This window comes from Maniola hyperantus, chromosome Z (assembly GCF_902806685.2).
Source record: "Maniola hyperantus chromosome Z, iAphHyp1.2, whole genome shotgun sequence".
NCBI classification, from domain to species: domain Eukaryota; kingdom Metazoa; phylum Arthropoda; class Insecta; order Lepidoptera; family Nymphalidae; genus Maniola; species Maniola hyperantus.
Window position 1 is genome coordinate 16,038,882 of NC_048564.1, and position 26,879 is coordinate 16,065,760.

A 26,879-nucleotide genomic window follows, 5' to 3' on the forward strand; every position below is an offset into this window, starting at 1 on the left:
ATAATAATGATCGAATTAGTGAAAGTGGGTGAGAACAGGGTTGGGGTGCCAGTGCGCGAGCTGGGGGAGGACTCGTTCGTGTGTAGGGTCCAGTACCTGAATGATTTGGACCCGTTCATGGAGTACAACGTGCGGGAGCCACCCCGCGCGCTCTATCACACCTTCAACACCACCATCCCCCTGTCGTACCAGATCGCAGCAGTGCACCGGCTTCTGCAAGCGCCGCATAGGGTAAGCAACAACACTCCGTCTCTATTTACCTTCGTCGAAGGCGATGTATGTTTGGTATTATTGACACATCTCCAAAAGAGATCAAAAATTTATATAGATATACCTACCACACATCTTCAACACCAGCATCCCCGTATCGTAACAGATCGCTGTACTGCACCGGCTACTGTAAGCCTAAGTAAAAACATTTAAAGTCTTACTACCGGGAGGCTCTGCATAAATATTTTTACTAGCTGATGCCCGCGACTCCATCCGCGTGGATTTACGTTTTTCAAAATCCCGCGGGAACTCTTTGATTTTCCGGGATAAAAAGTAGCCTATCTATTAATCCAGAGTATAATCTATCTCCACTCCAAATTTCAGCCAAATCCGTCCAGTAGTATTTGCGTGATTGAGTAACAAACATCCAAACATCCACACTATCACATTAATAATATTAGTAGGATTAGGATTCACCTACGTTCATCATCATCATCAATAGACGTCCAGTCCTGGACATTGGTCTCTTGTATGGACTTCAACACGCCACGGTCTTTCGCCGCCTGAAGCCAGCGGCTCCCTGCGACTCGTTTGATGTCATATTTCCAGTGTTTTACTCGTAGTGGGAGTCTTCTAACCACAGACTCGGTGTTTCTAACGCTTCGCTTTCCAGTGCGCAAACCGATAAACATTACATGGGATAGTAAGTTTTTTTTATTTAATTTTAATTCAGATACAAGCTAGCCTTTGACTACAATCTCACCTGCAGCGCGCCACTGGAAGGAGTATGGCAGTTTTTATTAAACCCATAGGTACCCCTTTGGTTTCTACACGGCATCGTACCGAAACGCTAAATCGCTTGGTGGCACGGCTTTGCCGGTAGGGTGGTAACTAGCCACGGCCGAAGCCCCACCAGAAATTTAGAACTAGACCAGACCAGAAATTTAGAAATGATAAAATTCCAAACCCCTGCCGGGAATCGAACCTCCCACTAATAAGACCACAGCGTTTACCACTGCACCAGGAAGGTCGTCATAGTACCTATCAATTTATGCCCAATTGGTAGGTAGGCAATCAATTCATTGTATGAAATTATTATGTACCTGCCATACTTATGTACATTTACATTCGGTACCTACTCTACTGCCATGGTTCATTGTTTCAATTAGGTATTAAAACGTCTTAGGTTTCAATGTTTTTGTTACTGGAGCTTTTTACACAGAACGCTGACTTGTTAGGCCTTGAGCGTAACTTATATGTAACTAACTAGATGATACCCGCGACTTCATCCGCGTGGATTTCGGTTTTTAATAATCCCTTGGGAACACTAAGTTTTTCCGGGATAAAAATTGCCTATGTCAATTCCTGGAAGCTACCTCTGAACCAAATCCATACTAATCCATACTAATATGATAAATGCGAAAGTGTGTATGTCTGTCTGTCTGTCTGCTAGCTTTTCACCACCCAACAGTTTAACCGATTTTGATAAAATTTGATACATAGTTAGTTTACATCCTGGGCAAGGACATAGGCTTTTTATCCCTTAGGCTTTTTAATTTAGAAAATTAAAGAGTTCCCACGGGATTTAAAAAATCTAAATCCACGCGGACGAAGTCGCGGGCATCCTCTAGTAATATATATCTTTTTTTTATTTTTTTATTCAGATACAAGTTAGCCCTTGACTGCAATCTCACCTGGTGGTAAGTGATGATGCAGTCTAAGTTGATAGCGGGCTAACCTGGAAGGGGTATGGCAGTTTTTAATAAACCCATACCCCTTTGGTTTCTACACGGCATCGTACCGGAACGCTAAATCGCTTGGCGGCACGGCTTTGCCGGTAGGGTGGTAACTAGCCACGGCCGAAGCCTCCCACCAGACCAGACCAGAAATTTAGAAATTATAAAATTCCAAACCCCTGCCAGGAATCGAACCCGGGACCTCCCACTATTAAGACCACAGCGCTCACCACTGCACCAGGGAGGTCGTCATCTTTCCGAGATATTATGTATGCTTGCAATTATTAGATACATTACAAGTAGATGAGCTATACCAGCGGCTCACCTGAACCGCACTAATATCTGGAACGGATAATTTTAGCCAAATAGCGCGATGAGTAACACGACTATTACGAACTTTATTTATGAGCTGTAATCGCTTGCGCTTTATTCGGTTCTTCAGATTTCTTTGGTATGAATTTGTTAAATTTAGAAACTTGTATATAGACTTAAATTCGTTTATTTCGATTTATTTCCAGAACAATAAGTAAAAAATTATGCTAATTTAATGAGTCACGATTTTCAATTGACACTTGATAGTTGACTTTGACATCGGCGAAGGTGACGTCTGGTGTTGCCACTTCAACCTTTTACAATGAGCTTTTGTGCATTGTCCAAGTCTCACAATTATGTTCATGTATCATTAAAGTATTTTTTTTTATTTTTTTATTCAGATACAAGTTAGCCCTTGACTGCAATCTCACCTGATGGTAAGTGACGATGCAGTCTAAGGTGGGAGCGGGGTAACCTTGAAGGAGTATGGCAGTTTTTATTAAACCCATACGCCTTTGGTTTCTAGTTTTCTACACGGCATCGTACCGGAACGCTAAATTGCTTAGCGGCACGGCTTTTGCCGGTAGGGTGGTAACTAGCCACGGCCGAGGCCTCCCACCAGACCAGACCAGAAATTAAGAATTATAAAATTCCAAATCCCTGCCAGGAATCGAACCCGGGACCTCCCACTACTAAGACCTACACACTAATAAGACCACAGCGCTTACCACTGCGCCAGGGAGGTCGTCAGTATACGCTATATTATAAAGAACTAGCTGATGCCCGCAACTTCGTCCGCGTGGATTTAGGTTTTTAAAAATACCGTGGGAATTCTTTAATTTTCCGGGATCAAAAGTAGCCTATGTCCTTCCCCGGGATGCAAGCTATCTCTATAGCAAATTTCATCAAAATCGGTTTAACGGATGGGCCGTGAAAAGCTAGCAGACAGACAGACAGACAGACAGACGGACAGACAGACACACACTTTCGCATTTATAATTTTTCAATTTGTTTACGTTTTATGAAAACTTTGAACTTGTTGAGCTTCATATTCGAGCCTTTTGGTGTGGAGACCTTGGGGCCGTGGGGCCCGGGAGCTCGAGGAGGCTCTTTTTTTTGAGGGAATTTCAAAAAGGTTTATCGAGTCAATCGGGGACCCGAGAGCTGGCAGCTGCCTTGGTCAAAGAATTAGTTTGGCCATCCAACTGGCCACCTACTTATGTTTCTGTATCTTTGGTGGCATAAGTTCCACAAATTGCTAATGCGCGTGGCCGCCATTTTAGTGACGTCAGCATTAGACTGAAGTTTTGAGTTGATGGTATAATTTTATTTCGGCTGACGTCAAAATGACGTCATTTCAATGTTAATGAGACATGGTTCCAGCGCAATAGCAATTTGCGGGACTTATATACAATATACATATCAGTATTAATTTATTTAAATTTATACGTTTTTCTGTCTCCTGACGTGAAGAAGTTTCACTTCAATAATGCTAATTATCGCGTTGATATTCCAGCTGATCGCTCATTATATACGCTTGTGTGACAATTTACATGGCTGTTATAAGTCGGTTATAACATCAATTGTGCGGCCGGCTTTATTAGAGCAAGACGAGGCAAAACACAATGGTAACCAGTTCTTTGAGACGCCACGATGTAGCTACGTATGGTGTGCCCAGCTTATATTATAAGGTATCTACACACGTGCCAACCAGACAAAAGTCCGACAGACATGGCCTGTCCACTGCCACTTCAGCTCGCTAATTGTGTATTTGACTACATCCAAAATAAATTATTTCTCAGAGATCATTAAATAGAGGGTCTTCTAAAATACGTAAAATCCACGTCCTTTATACTATATAACCATTTAAAATTATCGATTAAGCTAAAAAAGTACGTCATTATGTTGTGACGTCACATTCCAGTATTTCATAGAATATCGCATACTGATTGCGCGTTTTGACGTTTAACATAAAGTTAACGATTTGACTAGTTGTCAAATACCGTATTCAAAGCCTTGTGTATGCTGTTTGCCAGTGGCATGCACAGACTTTTAAGCCAGGGTAGGCATTAGTTAGGTAGGAACCTGTTTACTGGCAGGTCATAATGCAAAATATGCATTGAGCTATTACAACTGGGGTACGCAGTGCATTTATGCCTCTATGACCTGCACGCCACTGCTGTTTGCCCCTTATTGGCCGTTACAGCGGCGCAGCTAACGTAGCCCAGCCAAGTTGGATTCGGTGGTTAACATTGACTTGTAGGTATATTACTTCGAATGGACAGGGATATTGAACAAACAAAATGGCACCGACTCAGTGGTGCTTTAGCACCAATGCAACCTCAGTGACGTCTGGATTTCAAACGGGTCGTTCATTAGTATCTAAGAGATGGCGCTGATTTATTTGGTTCCTAAACCGTGAAAAACTGTGTTTGCTTGACCATATCTTGTCATTTATGTCGATGGCGGTTAACCTCTTTCTCGAAATTGGACCTACCTAGCTGGATTGTGTGTATACGCTTAATAGTTATAGTTATTATAATGAAGCCAACCTGTCGCCACTCGCCTCTCGACGGCCACAAGTCTGTACCGTTATGTTCGACCAGACTTTTTTTGCCGTCATTAAATTGGTACAACATAATATTACTATTATTAAGTTACTAGCTGACTTCACCCGGCTTTGCACGGGTAGAGACGGGCAGAGCGTGAGTGAATATTCTAACATATTATCTTCACTAGCTGATGCCCGCGACTTCGATCGTGTGGAATTAGGTTTTTGAAAATCCCGTGGGAACTCTTTTATTTTCCCGGATAAAAAGTAGTAGTAAGAGTATGTCACTCTCCAGGTCTATACCCATGCAAAAAATCACGTCAATCGTTGCACCGTTGCGACGTGGTGGAAGGGCAAACCTGCAAAGTAACAAACCAACACACTTTCGCATTTATAAATAAAAAAAATAAAATAAAAATAAAATAAAATCATTTTATTTCAGGTTTGGGACCCATATAAAAACATGTTAAAATTAAAAATTAAAATGCGTATAAAAATATTTAGTTAAAATCATTTGAAAAAAATGAATAGTCATTTTGCGTTCGGGATCTGGTGTACCCTTAGCCAGTGTTTATAGAACACATTGTCAGGGGATACCTGAGCGACGACTTTGATCATTTTATTATTAGAATTACGGACGGTTTCCCAGAAACCCGCAATTCTATTTCGTATAACGGCGTAGTAGTCCGGGACTCCAGCGTCGGCAAACATGCCCGACGCGCTACAATACCTCGGCATTTTTAATAAAATGCGAAGGGCATCATTATATTGTACCCTGAGGATGTTAAAGGATCTTTTGGTGTAGTTGATCCATAATTGTGAAGTATAAAAACTCATACAATAAGCTTTAAACAACGTAACTTTAACATCCTCAGAGCACCGAGCAAATCGGCGAGCGAGCATGTTGCACCGTATTGCCAGTGACCTTCGCTCTCGTTCTATGTCAAAGTCGTCACTCAGGGACCCCGTCAACATATGTCCGAGATACCTGAACTGTTGCACAACCTGAACTGGTGTCCCATCTAATAAAACTGGTGGTATCCTCTCCGGACCTTTACCAGCTCTAAAAACCAACATTTCTGATTTGCGTACATTGTATTTTAATCCATGTCTCAAGGCGTAACTTTCGCAAATCGATACCAATTTACGGAGACCATTTATTGAGGGGCTAAGTAGCACCATGTCATCGGCGTAGCTTAAGTTGTTAAAACAAACTCCGTCAATATGACAACCGATGCCAGTACCACTTAGCTCCCCAATCAGGTCATCAACGTAAAGATTGAACAGGTCCGGAGAGGTTAGCCCCCCCTGACGTACACCGCACTCTAGTCTAAACTCACTAGAAGCTGTGTCGCCCCAACGCACAATGTTCGTTTGATTCTCGTACCAATATCTCATCAGCTCGACAATACCGCTATGGACGTTTGAGTCGCGCATTTTTCTCCATAATATATTATAATTAACAAGATCAAATGCGCGACTCAGATCCAGGAAACACGCATAGACCGATGTTTCACGACTTTTATAGTAATTTACGGCATGCTTCAGAGACAGAATTGCCGAGTCTGTAGAGAGACCGGGGCGAAAACCCCGTTTATAATGGGTAGGTACCTTCTGATACAAATAGGTATACACTCATCTCACACTCACGCTAATACAATAATTGTTGTGATCTTGACGGTGTGATGTCATGTTACATGGCTTCCACAAGCCTCTGGCGGCTGGCCTCTAAATATACAACTTTATCTATTTATAATTTGGATACTTAACTACTAATCAGTAGCGTGCAGGTCATAGAGGCATAAATGCAGTGTTTACCCTAGTTGTAATAGCTCGATGCATATTTTCATTATGACCTGCCAGTAAACAGGTTCCTACCTAAGTAATGCATACCCTAGCTTCAAACCCTGTGCACGCCAGTGCTACTAATGCATACAGCGTGTTTGATAAATCATACCTGTAGCGCACAGAGAATTCAACCTCAAGAGTACGCATATACCTAAAAATGTGGGGGACAATCCTCCACCTCCCATGGTCCACCAACCTCTCGGTTATATGGGCCGAATCGCGGGAAAACGCCCGTTCGGTACTTGCTCTTGGCGTTTTCTTACCTCATACCCCGACTGCCATCTCGGCCTGTCGCACTCGCAATATATATCTATTACTCGCACTAAACTGTACTTAGTACTTACGTCTAATACCTAGCACTCATTTCTCCGAAACTTCCCACTTCTTGTTCGATTCGTGGAAAAAATTCTCGACATATTAATTTCTTTCACGTACTACGTGATACGATTCGGATATCGATGTCGATTGAATTTCATCATGATCGAGTATCAACCCATCGCCGGTTCACTATTGAGCACAGATCTGCTCTCAGAATGAGAAGATTATAGGCCATAGTCCACCACAGGCCAAGTGCAGACTGCAGTATTGATGCACACTGGACTTCACACACCTTTGAGTTGTCACACACAATATTATACTACCTATAACTCTTAGGCACGCAGGTTTCCTCACGATGTTTTCGCTTAAAAAGCACATACATACCTACTTACCTATTTTTTTTTTTAATATAGGTACACATACAAGTTAGCCCTTGACAACAATCTCACCTTGTGGTAAGTGACGATGCAGTATAAGATGGAAGCGGGCTAATTTTAAAGGGGTATGGCAGTTTTTAATAAACCCATGCCCCTTTGGTTTCTACACGGTATTGTACCGGAACGCTAAGGGCGGTTTCAGACTAGCGTATTATAAGCTCGTTTTTGGAAGGGCCACCTCCCCGCAACACCACCGGTTCGAGCGTACACGCCGAAATACACACGTATGGCGTATACGCGCGTCCGGTTTTTTGAAGCGCGTATACGCAACGACCGTATACGCGAAAAAAAATACGCTAGTCTGAAACTGCCCTTAATCGCTTGGCGGCACCGGTAGAGTGGTAGCTAGCCGCGGCCGAAGCCAGACCAGACCAGACCAGATATTAAGAAATTATAAAATTCCAAGCCCCTGCTAGGAATCGAACTCGGGACCTCCCACTAAGAAGACCACAGTGCTTACCACTGCGCCTGGGAGGTCGTCAAAAACCTTTGCTAGTGCATGCCTGGGATCGAACACTGACTCCCCGAATAGGAAGTGGACGTCTCTGTCACTATAGTCGACGCATTTTAAACTGAGTCGTCGAGTTATCTGTCTGTATCGCTCGCACTTACCTACGATATGTAAGTGCGAGCGACACAGCCAGATAACTCGACGACTCAGTTAAAAATGAGTCGACTATAGTGACTAGGCTATCACGGCTTAAAATCTGCGTAGAGATATCGATATCAATTGAATTTAATCGAATCGAATAGAATCAAAAGGCATTAGTTTCGGCCGGATAAGTGCCGGTCATTGAACGAATCTAAATGGGCAGACGGACACGCGTAGCTATAGCTAACAGAAAAAACCGGCCAAGTGCGAGTCGGACTCGCGCACTGAGGGTTTCGTACTACAATCGTATTTTATCGACATTTTGCACGATATAAATCAAAAACTGTTTGTTATGCCTAAAAATAAATAAAAATCTGTTTTAGAATCCACAGGTGAAGCCCTTTCATATGATACCCCACTTCATATAGTTATCTTACTTCGAAAATTGAAAATACTAATTATTAGTTAAAAATTTATTGTAAAAATGTAACATACTTTTAAATATTATAAACATTATTCACAGATCTTAAATAATTGAAATACCTACTAATACTTATGTAAGTTATAAGAATTATTACTTCTAAATCCATACTAAATTATTAGTTCATGATCACTTTTTTTTGTGATTTAACCACAAATTCACGGTAGTACGGAGCCCTCGGTGTGCAAGCCTGACTCGCACTTGGCCGGTTTTTTATTTTTCCGCGCAGCAGCTGGCCGGTCGCCAGGGACGCAACTCGCAGGTGTTGACATTTCACCGACTCTATTGCCGAGGTTGCGTGTACACCTTGGCTAATTTCTAATTTCATTCGAGTGCGTGATTCACTTTTTTTTTGGGACAACCCTTAGTCACTGCAGCGGTGGCACTACAGTACCCGCCAAGAAATATTGTACATCGGCTTTTAGAAAGAGATAGCGGTTTCGTAGAGCGTTGGCTCTGTCGTTGAGACCGACAAAACGTCACATAGGTATGACTGACAGAGACATCTCTCTTTCTTAATCTCGATGATTTCCTGCCGGCTACTGTAGTTCGGTTGTTAGTCCGGTTAACCGAACTTTTGCCACTAAAAGGTATTAATAGTTCAATGATTCGTACCAACCGAACTACTGCCACTAAAAAGTTGCATTAGTTCGGTTAACCTATTGACTTATTACAGTAGGGTTAACCAGACTAACAACCCAACCACTGACACTAAAAAGGGGCATTAGTTCATTTAACCGGACTACCATTGCCACTAAAAAGTGGCATTAGTTCGGTTAACCGGACTAACAACAGAACTACTGCCACTAGAGGAAAATGGCGACCTTGTACCGGAAAGCGCAGCGTTGGAAGAGCATCCACTAGGCATATATAGGATAGATAATCCTCTAGTGGCAGGCAGTAGGTAGTTTGTTAGTCCGGTTAACCGAACTATTGCCACTATAAAAGGTGTCAATAGTTCGGTGCTTCGTACCAACCGAACTACTGCCACTAATCTCTATGGCCACTAATAGTTTGCATTGGACTCTTTCATTTGACATTCCAATCAATACAATATTAGCAATGAACATTTTAGAGACCCTCACTTTTTTTTTTGGATGTAACAACCGTCAGGCCCGTCAGGTAAATTTTTTTCGTATAAAATATAGCCTACTAGATGATGCCCGCGACTTCGTCTGCGTGGATTTCGGTTATTAAAAACTCCGTGGAAAATGTGGATACAAACAAACATACATAGATCGTAAAGCTGTGTACATAGATTGTGAAAATCATAACCCTTCCTTTTAGCTTTGCCGTAGTCGGGTAAAACTAGCATATGTCCGTTTGTGTAATGCTCTACCGTCAAATTCATAGCTTCAAAATCGTATGTTTCATAGTTAGATAGGTACCTACCTATTTGTTGAATTTCGTTTTTTTGTAATGTTAAAAGTGAAAAAATAACGCCATCTATCATCGCACGTTCGCGTAATCTAGAAATGTTACCTAGATAAGAACCAATTTTTCTTGGGACTACCGGAGTGCGGGTGGCACTGCAAAATTACTTAGAAATTAACTAGGTTACAACGTAGGGTATGCAAGCACAAATAGATGACGCTGTCATAATGTTATTCTAACATAAATCTAAAAATATAAAACGAAAAGGTGACTGACTGACTGATCTATCAACGCACAGCTCAAACTACTGGACGGCTCGGGCTTAAATTTGGCTTGGCATGAAGATGTAGACATCCGCTACGAAAGGATTTTTGAAAATTCAACCCCACGACTTCGTCCGCGTGGACTACAAAAAATTTAAACTCCTATTTTATCCCCTTAGGGGTTGAATTTTCGAAAATCCTTTCTTAGCGTATGCCTACGTCATAATTGCTATCTGCATGCCAAAATTCAGCTCAATCCATCCAGTAGTTTGAGCTGTGCGTTGATAGATCAGTCAGTCAGTCAGCTTTTCCATTTATACATAGGTTAATTAGTATTCTATATGTACATAGGTATACTTAAATAATAAAATAGTCATAAATAATAATAATTCAAATAGTTTAATGATTTTTTAATTTTGTTTCAGTTGGACGATGCAACGCTGCAGGTTTTTAAAGATGGCGACTACGGGCCGTACCTCGACCTGGACTCCACCCTGGGCGAACAGGACGAGGAGCTGGAAGGCCTCCAAGACAGGTGCGTTTCTATAAGCATACCTCAGTGTTCTGACTACAAACTATAAACAGTCACCTTAAGGCCCAAGACACGGGTCTGCCCGCGAAATTCAAATTTAATTTGGTTTTTCACAATTTGTAAACTAATGCGACAAAGTAGACTTATGGATATCTTATTAGATAGACTATATTATTTAAGAAATTAGTCCAAATAATGACTAATTTGTGAGTAGTTCACTTAGTATTTTGACGACGTGCGGGTGTGCGGGGTGTCCCCCCCGCCTCATACCCCGATTGCCATCTCGACCTGTCGCTTACTATAGATACCTCAATGCAGTAGTTTAATCCACCCTCCATTATCACATCCCGTGTCCCCCACTGCAGTTTAATAAAAGCAATTTACTATTTAGTTACTTCCCTGTCTCCCACTAAAACAACTCATAACTTTATGTACCTACCTGATAGCTGATGCCCTCGACTTCGTCTGCGTGGATTTACGTTTTTTAAATCCCGCGGAAACTATTTGATTTTCCGGGATAAAAAGTAGCATATGTCACTCTCCAGGTCTTTAACTATACCCATGCAAATAATTAAGTTAATCCGTTGCTCCATTGCGACGTGATTGAAGGACAAACCAACAAACTAACAAACAAACACACTTTCGCATTTATAATATGGATTAGCTGATGCCCACGACTTCATCCGCGTGGAATTAGGTTTTTTAAAAATCACGTGGAAACTCTATGATTTTTTGGGATAAAAAGTAGCCTATGCCACTCTCCAGGTCTTTATCTATACCCATGTAAAATCATGTCAATCCGTTGCACCGTTGCGACGTGATTGTAGGACATACCAACAAACCAACAAACCAATCAGTACTCTTATTATAAATGCGAAAGTGTGTTTATTTGTTGGTTTGTCCTTCAATCACGTCGCAACGGAGCAACGGATCAACGTGGTTTTTTTCGTGAGTATAGATAAAGACCTGGATAGTGACATAGGCTACTTTTTATCCCGGAAAATCAAAGCGTTCCCACGGGGTTTTTAAAAAACATAAATCCACGTGGACGAAGTCGCGGGCATCAGCTAGTAAACCAACAAACCAACAAACAAAAAATTTTTTACGAGACATTTCACCGTGATTAATAGCCTCATCTGGTGACAGAAGGGCTGGCTCATTTTTTGCGCAACGGATCAGCCTGGCTGTCCAGCGCGGAAATGCAGCCAGTATTCTTGGCACCATTCCACGTGGTCATGATTTATATAGTAATTAGATAAGGCTAGCTTTAAGTTTTATTTGTAATATTAAAAAAAAAAAAAAAAAAAAAAAAACACAATCACACTTTCGTATTTATAATATGGGTATAGTGATTCAGGATCAAACCGAGAGTTCCCGCACTCTAGTTCACTCTGTCGATACACGATAGCTGAATTGGTCGAGGAATCTGTTACAAAATAGCCAGCAGCACAATATGTTTACCCGGTTATGTGTTACGTGTAACATTAACCCAAATATTGTGTTCGCGGGATTCCGGCAAATTATTTCTGTTCCATGGCAATGGTGCGCCGACCTTTGCTATCCGATTTTCTCGAACAAAAGTTTCTGTAGTATATGCTGAGGTAGGTAGATAAATAAAGCAGTAAGCAAAAACCGGCCAAGTGCGAAACAGGTTCGCGCACCGAGGGTTCCGTATTACAGTGGTATTTTTTCGACATTTTGCAGGATAATTCAAAAACTATTATGCATAAAAATAATTAAAAATCTGTTTTAGAATGCACAGATGAAGCCCTTTCATATGATACACCAATTGATATAGTTATCTTAGTTCGAAAATTGAAAATACTAATTATTAGTTTATGACCACAATTTAATTTTTTTTGTGTGATGTAACCACAAATTCACAGTTTTCAGATTTTTCCCCTAAAGCCAGCTATAAGAGCTACCTACCTGCCAAATTTCATGATTCTAGGTCAACGGGAAGTACCCTGTAGGTTTCTTGACAGACCGACAGACAAACAGACCACAGAGTGATCCTATAAGGGTTCCGTTTTCCTTTTGAGGTACGGAACCCTAAAAGTGTTTAGTTTTTGGAGGAAGGAGAAGCGGATATAATTGGTATAACTGCGAAATATCCATCCATACTAGTATTAATATAAATGCGAAAGTGTGTCTGTCTGTCTGTCTGCTAGCTTTTCACGGCCCATCCGTTTAACCGATTTTGATGAAATTTGGTATAGAGATAGCTTGCATCCCGGGGAAGGACATAGTAAATAAGTAAATACGTATCGCAAACACAGTACAAAACACAAAAACATGCAAAAAAAGACCGGCCCACTACAGAGCACGGACACACGAGTAAATATCCCGGATGTCCTAGCAGAATGAGAAGGGTTTTGGCTATAGTCTACCACGCTAGCCAAGCGCGGGTAGGCAGAGAAGGATTGATGTATTATCATCATCATCAACCGATAGACGTCCACTGCTGGACATAGGTCTCTTGTAGGGATTTCCAAACGCCACGGTCATGCGCCGCCTCAATCCAGCAACTCCCTGCGACTCGTCCGATGTCGTCTTCGGGTGCCCGAGTGAGGGGTCTTCCAACACTGCGTCTTGCGGTGCGAGGTCGCCATTCCAGCACCTCGATGTATTATAGAAAGTATGTATAGAAAACTACGACTGCGAGCGAAACCGTGTGTTCTAAGGTTTTTAGACGAACATTTCATTCGCGGTGAAGTTAAAGGCCAATAAAAACTAGCGAGCGTTCACAATGAACTTGCACTGCGACGGATTATGCACTCACTGTACAGGGGGCCTCAATTTTGCATCGCTATCACTTTTATTTTATTTACTACCAGCTTATGCTCGCGACTTCGTCCGCGTGGACTACACAAATTTCAAACCCCTATTTCACCCCCTTAGGGGTTGAATTTTCAAAAATCCTTTCTCAGCGGATGCCTACGTCATAATAGCTAACTGCATGCTAAATTTCAGCCCGATCCGTCCAGTAGTTTGAGCTGTGTGTTGATAGATCAGTCAGTCAGTCAGTCACCTGTTCCTTTTATATATTTAGAAGACTAGCTGATGCCCGCGACTTCGTCCGCGTAGATTTACATTTTTCAAAATCTCGCGGGAACTCTTTTGAGCCTATGTGTTAATCCAGGGTATATTCTATCTCCATTCCAAATTCCATCCAAATCCGTTCTGCCGTTTTTGCTTGATTGAGTAACAACCAACCAAACATCCACACTTTCACATTTATGATATTAGTAGGTAGCCTATGTGTTAATCCAGGGTATAATCTATCTCCATTCCAAATTCCATCCAAATCCGTTCTGCCGTTTTTGCTTGATTGAGTAACAACCAACCAAACATCCACACTTTCACATTTATGATATTAGTAGGTAGCCTATGTGTTAATCCAGGGTATAATCTATCTCCATTCCAAATTCCATCCAAAACCGTTCTGCCGTTTTTGCTTGATTGAGTAACAACCAACCAAACATCCACACTTTCACATTTATGATATTAGTAGGTAGCCTATGTGTTAATCCAGGGTATAATCTATCTCCATTCCAAATTCCATCCAAAACCGTTCTGCCGTTTTTGCTTGATTGAGTAACAACCAACCAAACATCCACACTTTCACATTTATGATATTAGTAGGTAGCCTATGTGTTAATCCAGGGTATAATCTATCTCCATTCCAAATTCCATCCAAAACCGTTCTGCCGTTTTTGCTTGATTGAGTAACAACCAACCAAACATCCACACTTTCACATTTATGATATTAGTAGGTAGCCTATGTGTTAATCCAGGGTATAATCTATCTCCATTCCAAATTCCATCCAAAACCGTTCTGCCGTTTTTGCTTGATTGAGTAACAACCAACCAAACATCCACACTTTCACATTTATGATATTAGTAGGTAGCCTATGTGTTAATCCAGGGTATAATCTATCTCCATTCCAAATTCCATCCAAACCGTTCTGCCGTTTTTGCTTGATTGAGTAACAACCAACCAAACATCCACACTTTCACATTTATGATATTAGTAGGTAGCCTATGTGTTAATCCAGGGTATAATCTATCTCCATTCCAAATTCCATCCAAAACCGTTCTGCCGTTTTTGCTTGATTGAGTAACAACCAACCAAACATCCACACTTTCACATTTATGATATTAGTAGGTAGCCTATGTGTTAATCCAGGGTATAATCTATCTCCATTCCAAATTCCATCCAAAACCGTTCTGCCGTTTTTGCTTGATTGAGTAACAACCAACCAAACATCCACACTTTCACATTTATGATATTAGTAGGTAGCCTATGTGTTAATCCAGGGTATAATCTATCTCCATTCCAAATTCCATCCAAAACCGTTCTGCCGTTTTTGCTTGATTGAGTAACAACCAACCAAACATCCACACTTTCACATTTATGATATTAGTAGGTAGCCTATGTGTTAATCCAGGGTATAATCTATCTCCATTCCAAATTCCATCCAAAACCGTTCTGCCGTTTTTGCTTGATTGAGTAACAACCAACCAAACATCCACACTTTCACATTTATGATATTAGTAGGTAGCCTATGTGTTAATCCAGGGTATAATCTATCTCCATTCCAAATTCCATCCAAAACCGTTCTGCCGTTTTTGCTTGATTGAGTAACAACCAACCAAACATCCACACTTTCACATTTATGATATTAGTAGGTAGCCTATGTGTTAATCCAGGGTATAATCTATCTCCATTCCAAATTCCATCCAAATCCGTTCTGCCGTTTTTGCTTGATTGAGTAACAACCAACCAAACATCCACACTTTCACATTTATGATATTAGTAGGTAGCCTATGTGTTAATCCAGGGTATAATCTATCTCCATTCCAAATTCCAACCAAAACCGTTCTGCCGTTTTTGCTTGATTGAGTAACAACCAACCAAACATCCACACTTTCACATTTATGATATTAGTAGGTAGCCTATGTGTTAATCCAGGGTATAATCTATCTCCATTCCAAATTCCATCCAAAACCGTTCTGCCGTTTTTGCTTGATTGAGTAACAACCAACCAAACATCCACACTTTCACATTTATAATATTAGTAGGTAGCCTATGTGTTAATCCAGGGTATAATCTATCACCATTCTAAATTTGTATGCATAGTTTCCAGGTCTATAACTTGCATAGGTTGTGAATTTAGGTTTTAAGAATCCCATGGGAACTCTTTGATTTTCCTGGATAAAAAGTAGCCTATGTCACTCTCCAGGTCTTTAACATACGAATCCCTGACCCCTGAAATAAGAAGACGACATCTTAACCACTAGGCTATCACCGCTCCTTGTTTCGGTTTAATGTAGTAATGGGGAAATGACAATAAAATCGGTGTACCTAATTCCCTGGTTGATGCTTGTTGCTTGTTAGTTGTGAATCAACGCCGGCGTTGCGCACGCGCCGCCCCACATTCGCGCGGGCTATCAATCTTGTAACACACCTCTCGAACAGGCGCAAGTTCAGGTCAAATCGTTCAATGAAATTCCAACGGTTTTTAAAATGTATACTAAAAGCGCTTACAAGAAGAAAGAGGTTTTAACCTTATAAATAAAATTAATCACTGAAAATATTTTCCATTTATATGGTAGTGAAAATTAGTATTTTTTTGCAATATTACTAGAATAGAATTAATTCATCTTGAGTTTATTAAATCAACGTAAGTAATTATATTATGCTTTTCAATAAGCAATTTTTCTAATTGTGGAATCAATTTTTTATGCGGTATTTAATACACACTATTAAAGACCAATAAACATTTTGTCAGCGACATTTATTGTCAATTTCAAATGCCAGTAACGTATAAGAAATAGGGGAAAGAACTGATACACCCTGTATAGCCAGTGATGATTCGAGATGCAATCGAACGTGAACGATTCCCATGGCGGCCGTGCGAGACTGTGCGATTGTTCTGGCGACAACATCATCAGACAGGGCTCAGTCGACTCCGGGATCGCGGTGGAAGGCCACGACACTAGAGACATCTTCACCCTGGATTCGGAAGATGACATATCGGAGCAGGAGGACTTCCAGGACGCGTGCGACTACATTGACGAGCTCGATGAGTGAGTATGTCCGGTTGTTCCGGCGACAACATCATCAGGCAGGGCGCAGTCGGAGTGGGAGAATAGGTGAACATCGGGTATGGGCGCATCAAATTTCAACTTCTTTTTAGTGATAACACGTCGTTCAATAGTGAGGGAAAGTAGTCGCTAGCCCTAAAGAAGCTGCAGTAATAGCCTTATGGTTAAGACTTTGTACTCCTATATGGGTAGTCTGGGATTTTCTTATATCCTCAGCTTTCCTCTGATATGAAGGTTGGCATCATTTTTTACCTAACTATATTATCCTACTAGCTGACCCGGCGAACTTCGTTCCGCCTAACAGTCGATTCAAATTTTTTTTTTTTAATATCAATTCACTATCAGAAATTCTAAAATCCCCACGATTTAGGACTTCAGTACTTTGCAGCATCAGGATTGAGGAGTTAGGATCCGAAGTTCAATGATGTAGCCTATGCTTGGTACCTAAAATAATTTTGCATCATCCGCAGTTCCTGAAACATTATAGTTTAGGAGTGCTGTACCCTACATCATCAGGGTTGAGGAGTTGAGACTTGAAGTCTGAGAATAAAGTCGTTGCTTGGTACCTACAATATGAATTCACTAGGAACACTTCCTGAATCTTGATAACTCAGGCGGGCAGTAACCCTGCAGCATCAGGATTAAGGAGTTGAATCCAGAATTTTTTATGTGACCACCACAAAAACTTTTTTTGTTGATTAAAAAAAAAATTGCAAATCGGTCCAGAAACCTCGAAAAAATCGATGTAGAAAAAAGAACCACCTCCTTTTTGACAGTCGGTTAAAAACTAATGACCTTGAAATATTTACGGAACAATTTTTAAAATATCCCCTTTCTAACAAAAAAAGAATGAATGAAATCGGATTACGCGTTAATGAATTACAACTCGGTATACATTTTAACTTTCATCCCCTCTCCTACGGGAACCATGCTGAATTTCGGGATAAAAAGTATCCTATATTCTTCCTCATAGTATGACCTCAAATCGTACCAAGTTTCATTGGAATCCATTCAGTAGTTTCAGCGTGATGCGCGGCCGTGATACAGACAGACAGACGGACAGACAGACAGACAGACAGACAGACAGACAGACAGACAGACAGACAGATAGACAGACAGACAGACAGACAAAAATGAAAAAAATTACAGTTTTGTGTTCAGTATCGATTATAGAGTGCCCTCGAAAAAAAAAATTCAAAATATCTTCAATGTACAGAATTTGACCTGTTACAGTTTTATTATAAGTATATTGATTGATTGATGATCGAACTGAAATAGTATCCTATAGTACGCGACAGGTCAAGATGGCAATCGGGGTATGAGGTGGGGGGACTGCCCGCACACCCGGACGTCACCCACACTATCCCGCACCGGGATGGCGCGGGGGCTGTGCGGGTACTTTTAGCGTTAGTTGTGATTCATTTCTTTTACTTTCTTAAAAACTACTGGGCCGATTAAATTCAGTTGGCAACCATTTTGGTTGAATCATCCCATCGCCGCGCCAGCTCACTACTGTGGACGGGTCTCTTCTCAGAATAAGAGAGGTCTGACCATGATCCACCACCCTGACCAAATGCGGATTGGCAGATTTCACACACCTTTGAGAACATTATGGAGACCTCTCATACATGCCCGTTTCCTCACGATGTTTTCCTTCACCATAGAAGCAAGTGATATTTAAATGATTGACAAGTTAAACGGGATGCCCGGGATCGAACCATGGTTCCTCGGAGGCCGATAATAATCTCGAGGCTATCAGGGCTCTTGCCGCGACTGCGACTGGGTATAATATTTTATTTTAATTTTAATGATAATAAATTTCACAGTTTATACAAAACTAGCTTATGCTCGCGACTTCGTCCGCGTGGACTACACAAATTTCAAACCCCTATTTCACCCCCTTAGGGGTTGAATTTTCAAAAATCCTTTCTTAGCGGATCCCTACGTCATAATAGCTATCTGCATGTCAAATTTCAGCCCGATCGCTCCAGTAGTTTGAGCTGTGCGTTGATAGATCAGTCAGTCAGTCAGTCAGTCAGTCAGTCAGTCAGTCAGTCAGTCACCTTTTCCTTTTATATATTTAGATTAAAAGTATGATGAACACAGTGACAAGCAAACTAGAACTAGATATAATTACATTATGCTAGCAAATATTAAGTATGTAATTGTTTTTTTTCTTTTCAGTCGCAAAAATGCACTGGTTCTACGCACACAGCTGTCGGTCCGTGTACACGCCATCATTGGTGAGTAGGTATATTTTTGACCGACTTCCAAAAAATGAGGTGATTCTCAATTCTTTGCGTTTTTTTTCTACGTACCCATGTACAAAGTCATATAACATTTCATCATCATCAACCGATAGACGTCCACTGCTGGACTTCCACACGCCACGGTCTTGCGCCGCCGCCATCTAGCGACTCCCTGCGACTCGTCTGGTGTCGTCCGTCCACCTTTTTTTTTTTTTTTAATTCAGATACAAGTTAGCACTTGACTGCAATCTCACCTGATGGTAAATGACGATGCAGTCTAAGGTGGGAGCGGGGGGTTGCGTCTTCCGGTGCGAGGTCGCCATTCCAGCACCTTGAGACCCCAACCTCTATCGGTGTTAAGAACTATGTGCCCTGCCCATTGCCACTTTAGCTTCGCAACCCGTTGAGCTATGTCGTTTACTCTAGTTCTACTACGGATCTCCTCATATCTGATTTGATCACGTAGAGAAACTCCGAGCATAGCTCTCTCCATCGCCCGAAGAACACTTAATGAAGTCCATTGGTTTGCTCCTATGACAGAAAGGCTGCTGCACTCTCAAGGGCGGGAGCTGCGACGGGCCCTTTTCACTCTCAAGCAGATCCTGCAATCAGACAAGGACCTGGTGCACGAGTTCGTCGCCAACAAGGGCCTGGACTGTCTCATGCAGGTGGCCAACACGGCTGTGCACAACTACCTCGACTACATCCTGCGAGCTCTAGGACAAGTAAGTTAATACATTGATTTGGATCATAATCATCAATCATCGCCAGGCAAACCTAGAAAATAATCATGTATTGTATGTATGTATTAATGTAATCAACCTATTATTTTGTTTGCATTTATAATATGTTTAATAATATTTATTTTATAAAATAAAAGTGTATGTATCGGCCTATTTACATGTAGACAAAACTTATCACTAAAATTGTATATTTACAAGAAATATACGCCGTCCAAATGCTCATTTATGGGGCATTTAAGACGAAGCAAATTATAATGGCGCTATTACCTCAGCGAAATAAGCACCTATAAAAATCATAATAACAAGTTATAATATATAATAAATGAAATCTTGAAATTAACCGTATTAGTATGTCATCAACTGCATATTAAAAAAATTCTTGCCACCATTTTTTAAATTTATGACTGAATTGTTTAATTATTATTATTATAGGTTTAATTATTATTACATATTAAATTACATATAAAATTCAGATAAAAAATAAGTAATAATTAAGTAGACCTAGGTCTAGTAGACGTATGAATGGGCAACCCCTGCACTAGTAAACACTGTATTACAGGGGTTGCCTTCTCCATTTGAAAGCATTTTAATATCCATTGGCAATTTGTTAAAAAAAATTATGCAGACAGCGTAACAACTTTTCTGGTATAGTGCTGTTTCGGAGATCCTATCAAACACTAATTTATTATGATTTTTCAATCCTCTTTTTCCAACATTATCATGCAGAGTTTTGAAAAGATACAGGGTGATTACTTAGTTTATTTTAAATGCAATGTCTAGTAATGTATCTATATGGCGTGGCGGCGGCGGTGGGTTGTTGATGATGATGATTATTTTTACATTAAAAATAAAACTAACTTACGCACGCTCAAACTTACCTACTGTACAAACAGATCCTGCTGTACGTGGATGGCATGCATGGCGTAATGAACCACAAGCGCTGCATCCAGTGGATGTACTCCCTCATATCCAGCCGGTTCCGCCACGTCGTCAAAACGGCGCTCAAACTCCTGCTAGTCTTCGTGGAGTACACTGACAAGAACTGCCTCCTCCTCATCGAGGCTATAACAGTCGTGGACAGTGCCAACGGCAGACCCTTCTGGTTCAACGTCATGAAAATCCTTCAAGACGTTGACGCGTCGGATACGGAACTCCTGATTTATGCAACTACCCTCATAAACCGATGCTTGAACAGCCTGCCTGATAGGGACATGTACTATGACCACGTGGATTCCCTCCAAGAGCAAGGGATAGATGATATAGTCCAACTGTATATGTCCAAACAGGGTACGGATTTGGACCTCTTGAGGCAATTGCAAATATTCGAGGCAGTGCTGTTGTATGAGGATGGAGATGAAAGTGGTACTGCTCTTAAGTAAGTAACTAACCTTAAAGTTACAATTTATAATTAGGTACTCATCAGATAAATTGAAAATCAGGAAACGCATTTATAATAAGGGTACCTACCCTTATTATAAATGCGAAAGTGTGTTTGTTTGTTGGTTTGTCCTTCAATCACGTCACAACGGTGTAACGGATTGACGTGATTTTTTGCATGGGTATAGATAAAGATCTGAAGAGTGACATAGGCTACTTTTTACCCCGGAAAACCAAAGAGTTCCCACGGGATTTTAAAAGTTTTTTTTTTTTTTTTTGCATTAAAACTACATGGCCTCGGGATCTAATTTTAATTGTGAATTTCAGACAATTAGACGAATCAATCATCACCTCAGTCAGAAGGAGAAGTCTCAATTTGAAAGGTTCAGAAAGAAGAAAATCCAAAAAACAGGAAGACAAGGAAAAAGGTACCTCGAACATTCCGATACTTGACTAGTTTTAGCCTTATGTTTTGGTTTTTAATGCATGCAAATTCTAGATTCGGTAGTTGACAGACAGACATACAGTTTTAGATTTCGTGATAACCTATTCTACTTGTCAACTAACGGATTACATCTCACCATCATGATTGAGTTTGTCTTTGAATCATACCTATGTAACCTTCAGTAAAGGCCGTATTTAGAGAAGAACATTATAAAAGTAATTATGAAATAAATACTAATTGATAAAATTATAAGAATGCAAAGGAAACTAAAGCAGATATAATATCCAGATTATTCTTAAGTACTTATTGCAATACAGAGCAATCTTTCGTTATGGGAGAATTCATCTCTAAACATGGCCTTACTACTAAATGTTTTTTCGCATTTGCTTCCAAATCTAAGGCAGTGGTCCGACCGCCGACGATGAACGAGAAACGAGTAGAACTAGAAACTTAAACGAGTTGGTGATCAGCGGGAAGCGAGTGTGTAGTTTCGATAGTTTTGTATCCGGGCTATAAGCGAGTGTGCAAGTGCGACGAGCGATTACTCGCGCCATTCGCCCGCGGTCGCTCAATCCTGTGCAAACCTGCGCGCGCGTTACACGTGTTCAATCGAGCGAGCATCGCTGAACGAATATCGCTGGGAGAGTTTATTTTTGAAAGCTCGTCGCTCAGCGACAAAACTAGTAAAGCGAGTCGTCGCCGGCAATGTGAACAGTCAGAGAGCAACTTTTGATATATGCATCTCTTTCGTTTACACGAAATGTACATTTATTGGGCGTTTCTTGAGAGACAAAATCGCCGATAGTTAGTCGTTTTCTCGCCGGCGGTCGGACCAATGCCTTAAGCCGCAATTATACGTCGCATTTAACTAACAATCAACAGCGACGACGCCAGTTAAGATTCCGAATGAGCCCGAGAAAGTAGCACCACCAAGACCTACCCACTTACCCTCAATATTAGACAGCAAGGAAAACAAAGAGCTCAGTACAGCGTTGAAGAGACGAAGGGATCGATATGCGAGGCAAGCGCACCACATAATGCAGCAGCAGGAACTAATGAACGCAAGTGCAAATCATGACAAAAATGGGGAATGGCCCACCAACCCACCCAGAAACTACTCGAGCTTCAACGGCACACCCAATAGATACTCCACACCGAACGGCAATCTCAATGGAATCACTAAGTACAATGTCAACGATATGAACGGACACGCAGACAGCAATGGAGTGAAAGCTTCGAACCTTCCAGATATTTTGCTGAATGGTTTGTGCCTTTACTAACCCACTGATTTCGCCTCATCACATTTTTTTCCTAATGGTATGGCTCCACTATCGGGATTCGGCAAATTTTTCGTGATATGTGGCCGGTGGCAATCGTATCGTTCCCGATTGGTTTTTTAAATCCCCGCGGTAACTCATTGTTTTTCAAGGATATGTCTAATACACGACGGACTATTCCCTGGCATAGAATGTCACGTCTGCCAATCAGCTAAATCATCAATGCTGAATGCCAAACTATCCTAGCCCGAAAACCAGAAAGAGCCACCGAGTAAGTACCGAACGGGCGCCCTCCCGCATTCCGGCCCATATAACCGCGAGGTTGGTGGGGACATGGGAGGTGGTGGGTCCATATCCTAGCCCGAATTCGAATCATTTGCGGAATCCAGATAGTGTGGCCGTGCAATAAGAAAGTCAGTTAATGCATGTCCATAGCTTTCATAATTGTTCCACCTGAACTATCTTTTTTTTAAATTACATAATTTTTTGTTAAGGCAACCAAAGATATACTACTGGCCTGAAACAGAGGATGCAGAATGGTACCCTCGGTCATAGCGTCAACGCAGCAGATGCTTTGGCAGTGGCCGGCAGACAGCTGGACTTCGCAGCGGAACCGAAGGATGACAGGGAAATTTTGTTGCACAGAGAACACAGTATCAAAGACTTAGCGCAGAGGTTGACGAGCTCTGTGAGCCCTTCGACGGAGGAAAAGCCTCTGAGGGTGTCGGACATGGCAGGTATTGTGTCGAAAGCCAAAGAAGAATTAGCCAAATCGAAATCTAAAGGTAAGCTTAAGTTTTTTTTTGTCTAATTTTTTCAGGGTTCATGCAGTATCTATAGTGCGCGACAGTTTGAGATGGCAATCGGGGTGGGTACGCCCGCACACCCGCATAGCCTCTGCGGTAACCTAGCGTGGGATAACGCGGCGCGGGTGACGTGCGGGTGTGCAGGGTGTCCTCATATCCCGAATGCCATCTCGGCCTGTCGCAACTTAAGATTTTCACATTCCATATGATATTATAATGTACTTAGCATCCATTCTGTATAAATAACAAAAAAATGGTTCGTCTTCTGTACTTACATATCTTCAACTTTTGAATCTTTTCTGTACCTGTAAGTAGGTACCTAATCCAAATATGTGCGCTCGCTTCTCTCGCGCTTGTTACTATCAGCTGGGAAATGTTCGTTTAGTGGTATGAGAAAGTACCAAACTTTAAACACTATTTTGCGATTTACTTGATTATGATTTACTTGATTTACTTTAAAAAGATTATAATTTATTAATTTTTTTTTCTTATTCCAATTCAGAAGACTTTCCAATAATATCATAATAGGTAGGTACGCAGTTTGTAAAACGAGAATAAAAGTACCAAGCGGTAAAGTAAAAATCCTTGGGAGCACAAAAATATTTCTGTAAATGAAGAATCATAAGGCTTTAGACTATTACTGATTGAGAAAATTCAAATTCAGTTATTGTGGGTATACATTAGGTCTTATAATGTACAGCTAACTATGTACCTTAAATAAATGGCATACTAAATTGGCTCATTTTTACTCCTTCGCGCCTCTTTTCGAGCTACTTGACACTGGCAAAGTGCTGGTATAGCACTATAAGTCACAAAACAAGAAAATAAAAGAACATTTACAATATACTAAATATAAGTAGAGGGTAGGTTAGTAGTTTGCGGCTCGAAGTATTGTACGTCGGCCAAGATCGTTTCAACGTGTTGCAAATATCATAAAGTAATAATTTACTATTCAACACGAGTGAATATCACGATTTTAAAAACAAAAAATTACGATATTATTTATACAGTGTTTTAAAAATAAGTTTGAGTTCGTGGTGTGAGAACTGATAGCGTATTGCCGGAAAATACATAGACGGAAGGTAAATTTTGTTTATCTAAATATATAAAAGGAAAAGGTGACTGACTGACTGACTGACTGACTGACAGATCTATCAACGCACAGCTCAAACTACTGGACGGATCCGGCTGAAATTTGGCATGCAGATAGCTATTATGACGTAGGCATCCGCTAAGAAAGGATTTTTGAAAATTCAAACCCTAAAGGGGTGAAACAAGGGTTTGGAATTTGTGTAGTCCACGCGGACGAAGTCGCGAGCATTAGCTAGTCTATTATAAGAATAATAATAATTTATTTTGAATTTAGAATTTAGACACAAGAAACGAGTTTCCTATTATTCGAGGTTATGACCTCCGTGGTGGTCGAGGCGGCAGCTGCTAGACAGAAAGGGCCAAAAGGAGCAATTTTTTTAACCGACTTCATTTATTTATTTTTTATTCCGATACAAATTAGCCCTTGAATGCAATCTCACCTGGTGGTAAGTGATGCTGCAGTCTAAGATGGAAGCGGGCTAACCTGGAAGGAGTATGGCAGTTTTTATTAAACCCATACACCCTTGGTTTCTACACGGGATCGTACCGGAACGCTAAATTGCTTGGCGGCTCGGCTTTGCCGGAAAGGTGGTAACTAGGTACGGCTGAAGCCTCCCACCAGACCAGAAATTTAGAAATTATAAAATTCTGAACCCCTGCCGGGGATTCGGAACCCGGGACGTCCCACTAATAAGACCACAGCGCTTACCACTGCGCCAGGGAGGTTGTCAGATATGAAAGTATACTTAGTTTTTTTTTTTTTTTTAATATATTTTATAACATTAAGATTACAATAAAACTTAAAGCTGGCCTTATCTAATTACTATATAAATCATGACCGCGTGGAATGGTGCCAAGAATACTGGCTGCATTTCCGCGCTGGACAGCCAGGCTGATCCGTTGCGCAAAAAATGAGCCAGCCCTTCTGTCACCAGATGAGGCTATTAATCGCGGTGAAATGTCTCGTAAAAAAATTTTAGCACTTAGAAAATAGTGACATATTTTGTGCCATTTAAGGTAGAAACCATGGGTTTGTGGGGCAAGGATGCCAGATCGTTTTAAGGACCTGTCATCCCGTCTCAACTCTCACGGATTCCACGGGTGACCAGATTTTGAAAAATATAAAAATAATCCGTGTTACATACCTAGTTTACAAATTATTGTTATCATATATTATAGGTCCCGCAAGTTGCTATTGTGCTAGAACCATGTCTCATTAACATCGAAATGACGTCATTTTGACGTCAGCTGAAATAAAAATATACCATCAGCTCGAAACTTCAGTCTAGTGCTGACGTCACTAAAATGGCGGCCACGCGCATTATCAATTTGCGTGACTTATACCTTAAATGTGTTTTGGTTGCAGAAATCATAAAAAGTCCCGCAATTGAAATCAGCCCTAAGATCCACGACATTAAAGTATCCGAAAACGATTTACACTGGGAGGAATTAAGGAAAGGGTGTCTAAACAGAGAGTTTCACCTTTGCGATTTGGACTTTTCGGACCTTAAATACGACTCTGATGATGATGCCGTGTTCCCAGCAATCAATGCTTCAAACGGGCCCCCTCCTCCCCCTCCTGGAATGCTTCCTCCTTTGGGTATTCCTCCTCCCCTGCCTACATGTTTCTTAAGTTTACCAAAAAATTTGCCCAGTTCCTCGATCTCTTCGGAACTGTCGAGCGAATCAGCGAACTCCACGCTAAAGAAGAGTAAAAAGACTGTTAAATTATTCTGGAAGGAGATTCATGAGAATCCTTTACCGACGCCCAGTAAGGCAAAGGTCGGTGGGTCAATATGGGACGACCTTCCCCAAGTCAATCTCGATACAACTTCCTTGGAGCATCTTTTTGAATCGAGAACAAACGATTTAATTATAAAGGTAAACGTTTTATTTATTTATTGATTTGGCATTCTAACAACCGTACTCAGAGTTGCCTAATCGTTACTTAAGATTGAGTTACACGAGACAAAGCTATATCTCTCACATAAATCTGTCTAGTTTTAACTCAATCTTAAGTAACGATTAGCGACTCTGAGTAAGGTGGTAAGTATACTAATGGCTGTTTAATTGTTTCGTTTCATGTGGCGTTTTGTCATCAATGGATTTCTACAGGAAGTAAGTA

The 26,879-nt window shown here is 41.0% G+C and overlaps 1 protein-coding gene across 2 annotated transcripts in view; it reads left to right on the forward strand.

The window, feature by feature from the left end:
• Fhos (Formin homology 2 domain containing) overlaps positions 1-26,879 on the forward strand; it is a 108,400-nt gene that overhangs the window by 69,902 nt on the left and 11,619 nt on the right. The window contains exons 5-12 of one of the 2 annotated variants that reach the window (XM_069508625.1): positions 10,548-10,657; positions 18,950-19,008; positions 19,555-19,739; positions 20,651-21,132; positions 21,462-21,562; positions 22,462-22,842; positions 23,351-23,641; positions 26,121-26,635. In XM_069508625.1, the coding sequence (XP_069364726.1) occupies positions 10,548-10,657; positions 18,950-19,008; positions 19,555-19,739; positions 20,651-21,132; positions 21,462-21,562; positions 22,462-22,842; positions 23,351-23,641; positions 26,121-26,635 (2,124 nt within the window). The remainder of the gene's footprint in view (positions 1-10,547; positions 10,658-18,949; positions 19,009-19,554; positions 19,740-20,650; positions 21,133-21,461; positions 21,563-22,461; positions 22,843-23,350; positions 23,642-26,120; positions 26,636-26,879) is intronic. The other variant, XM_069508626.1, reaches the window with a different exon arrangement.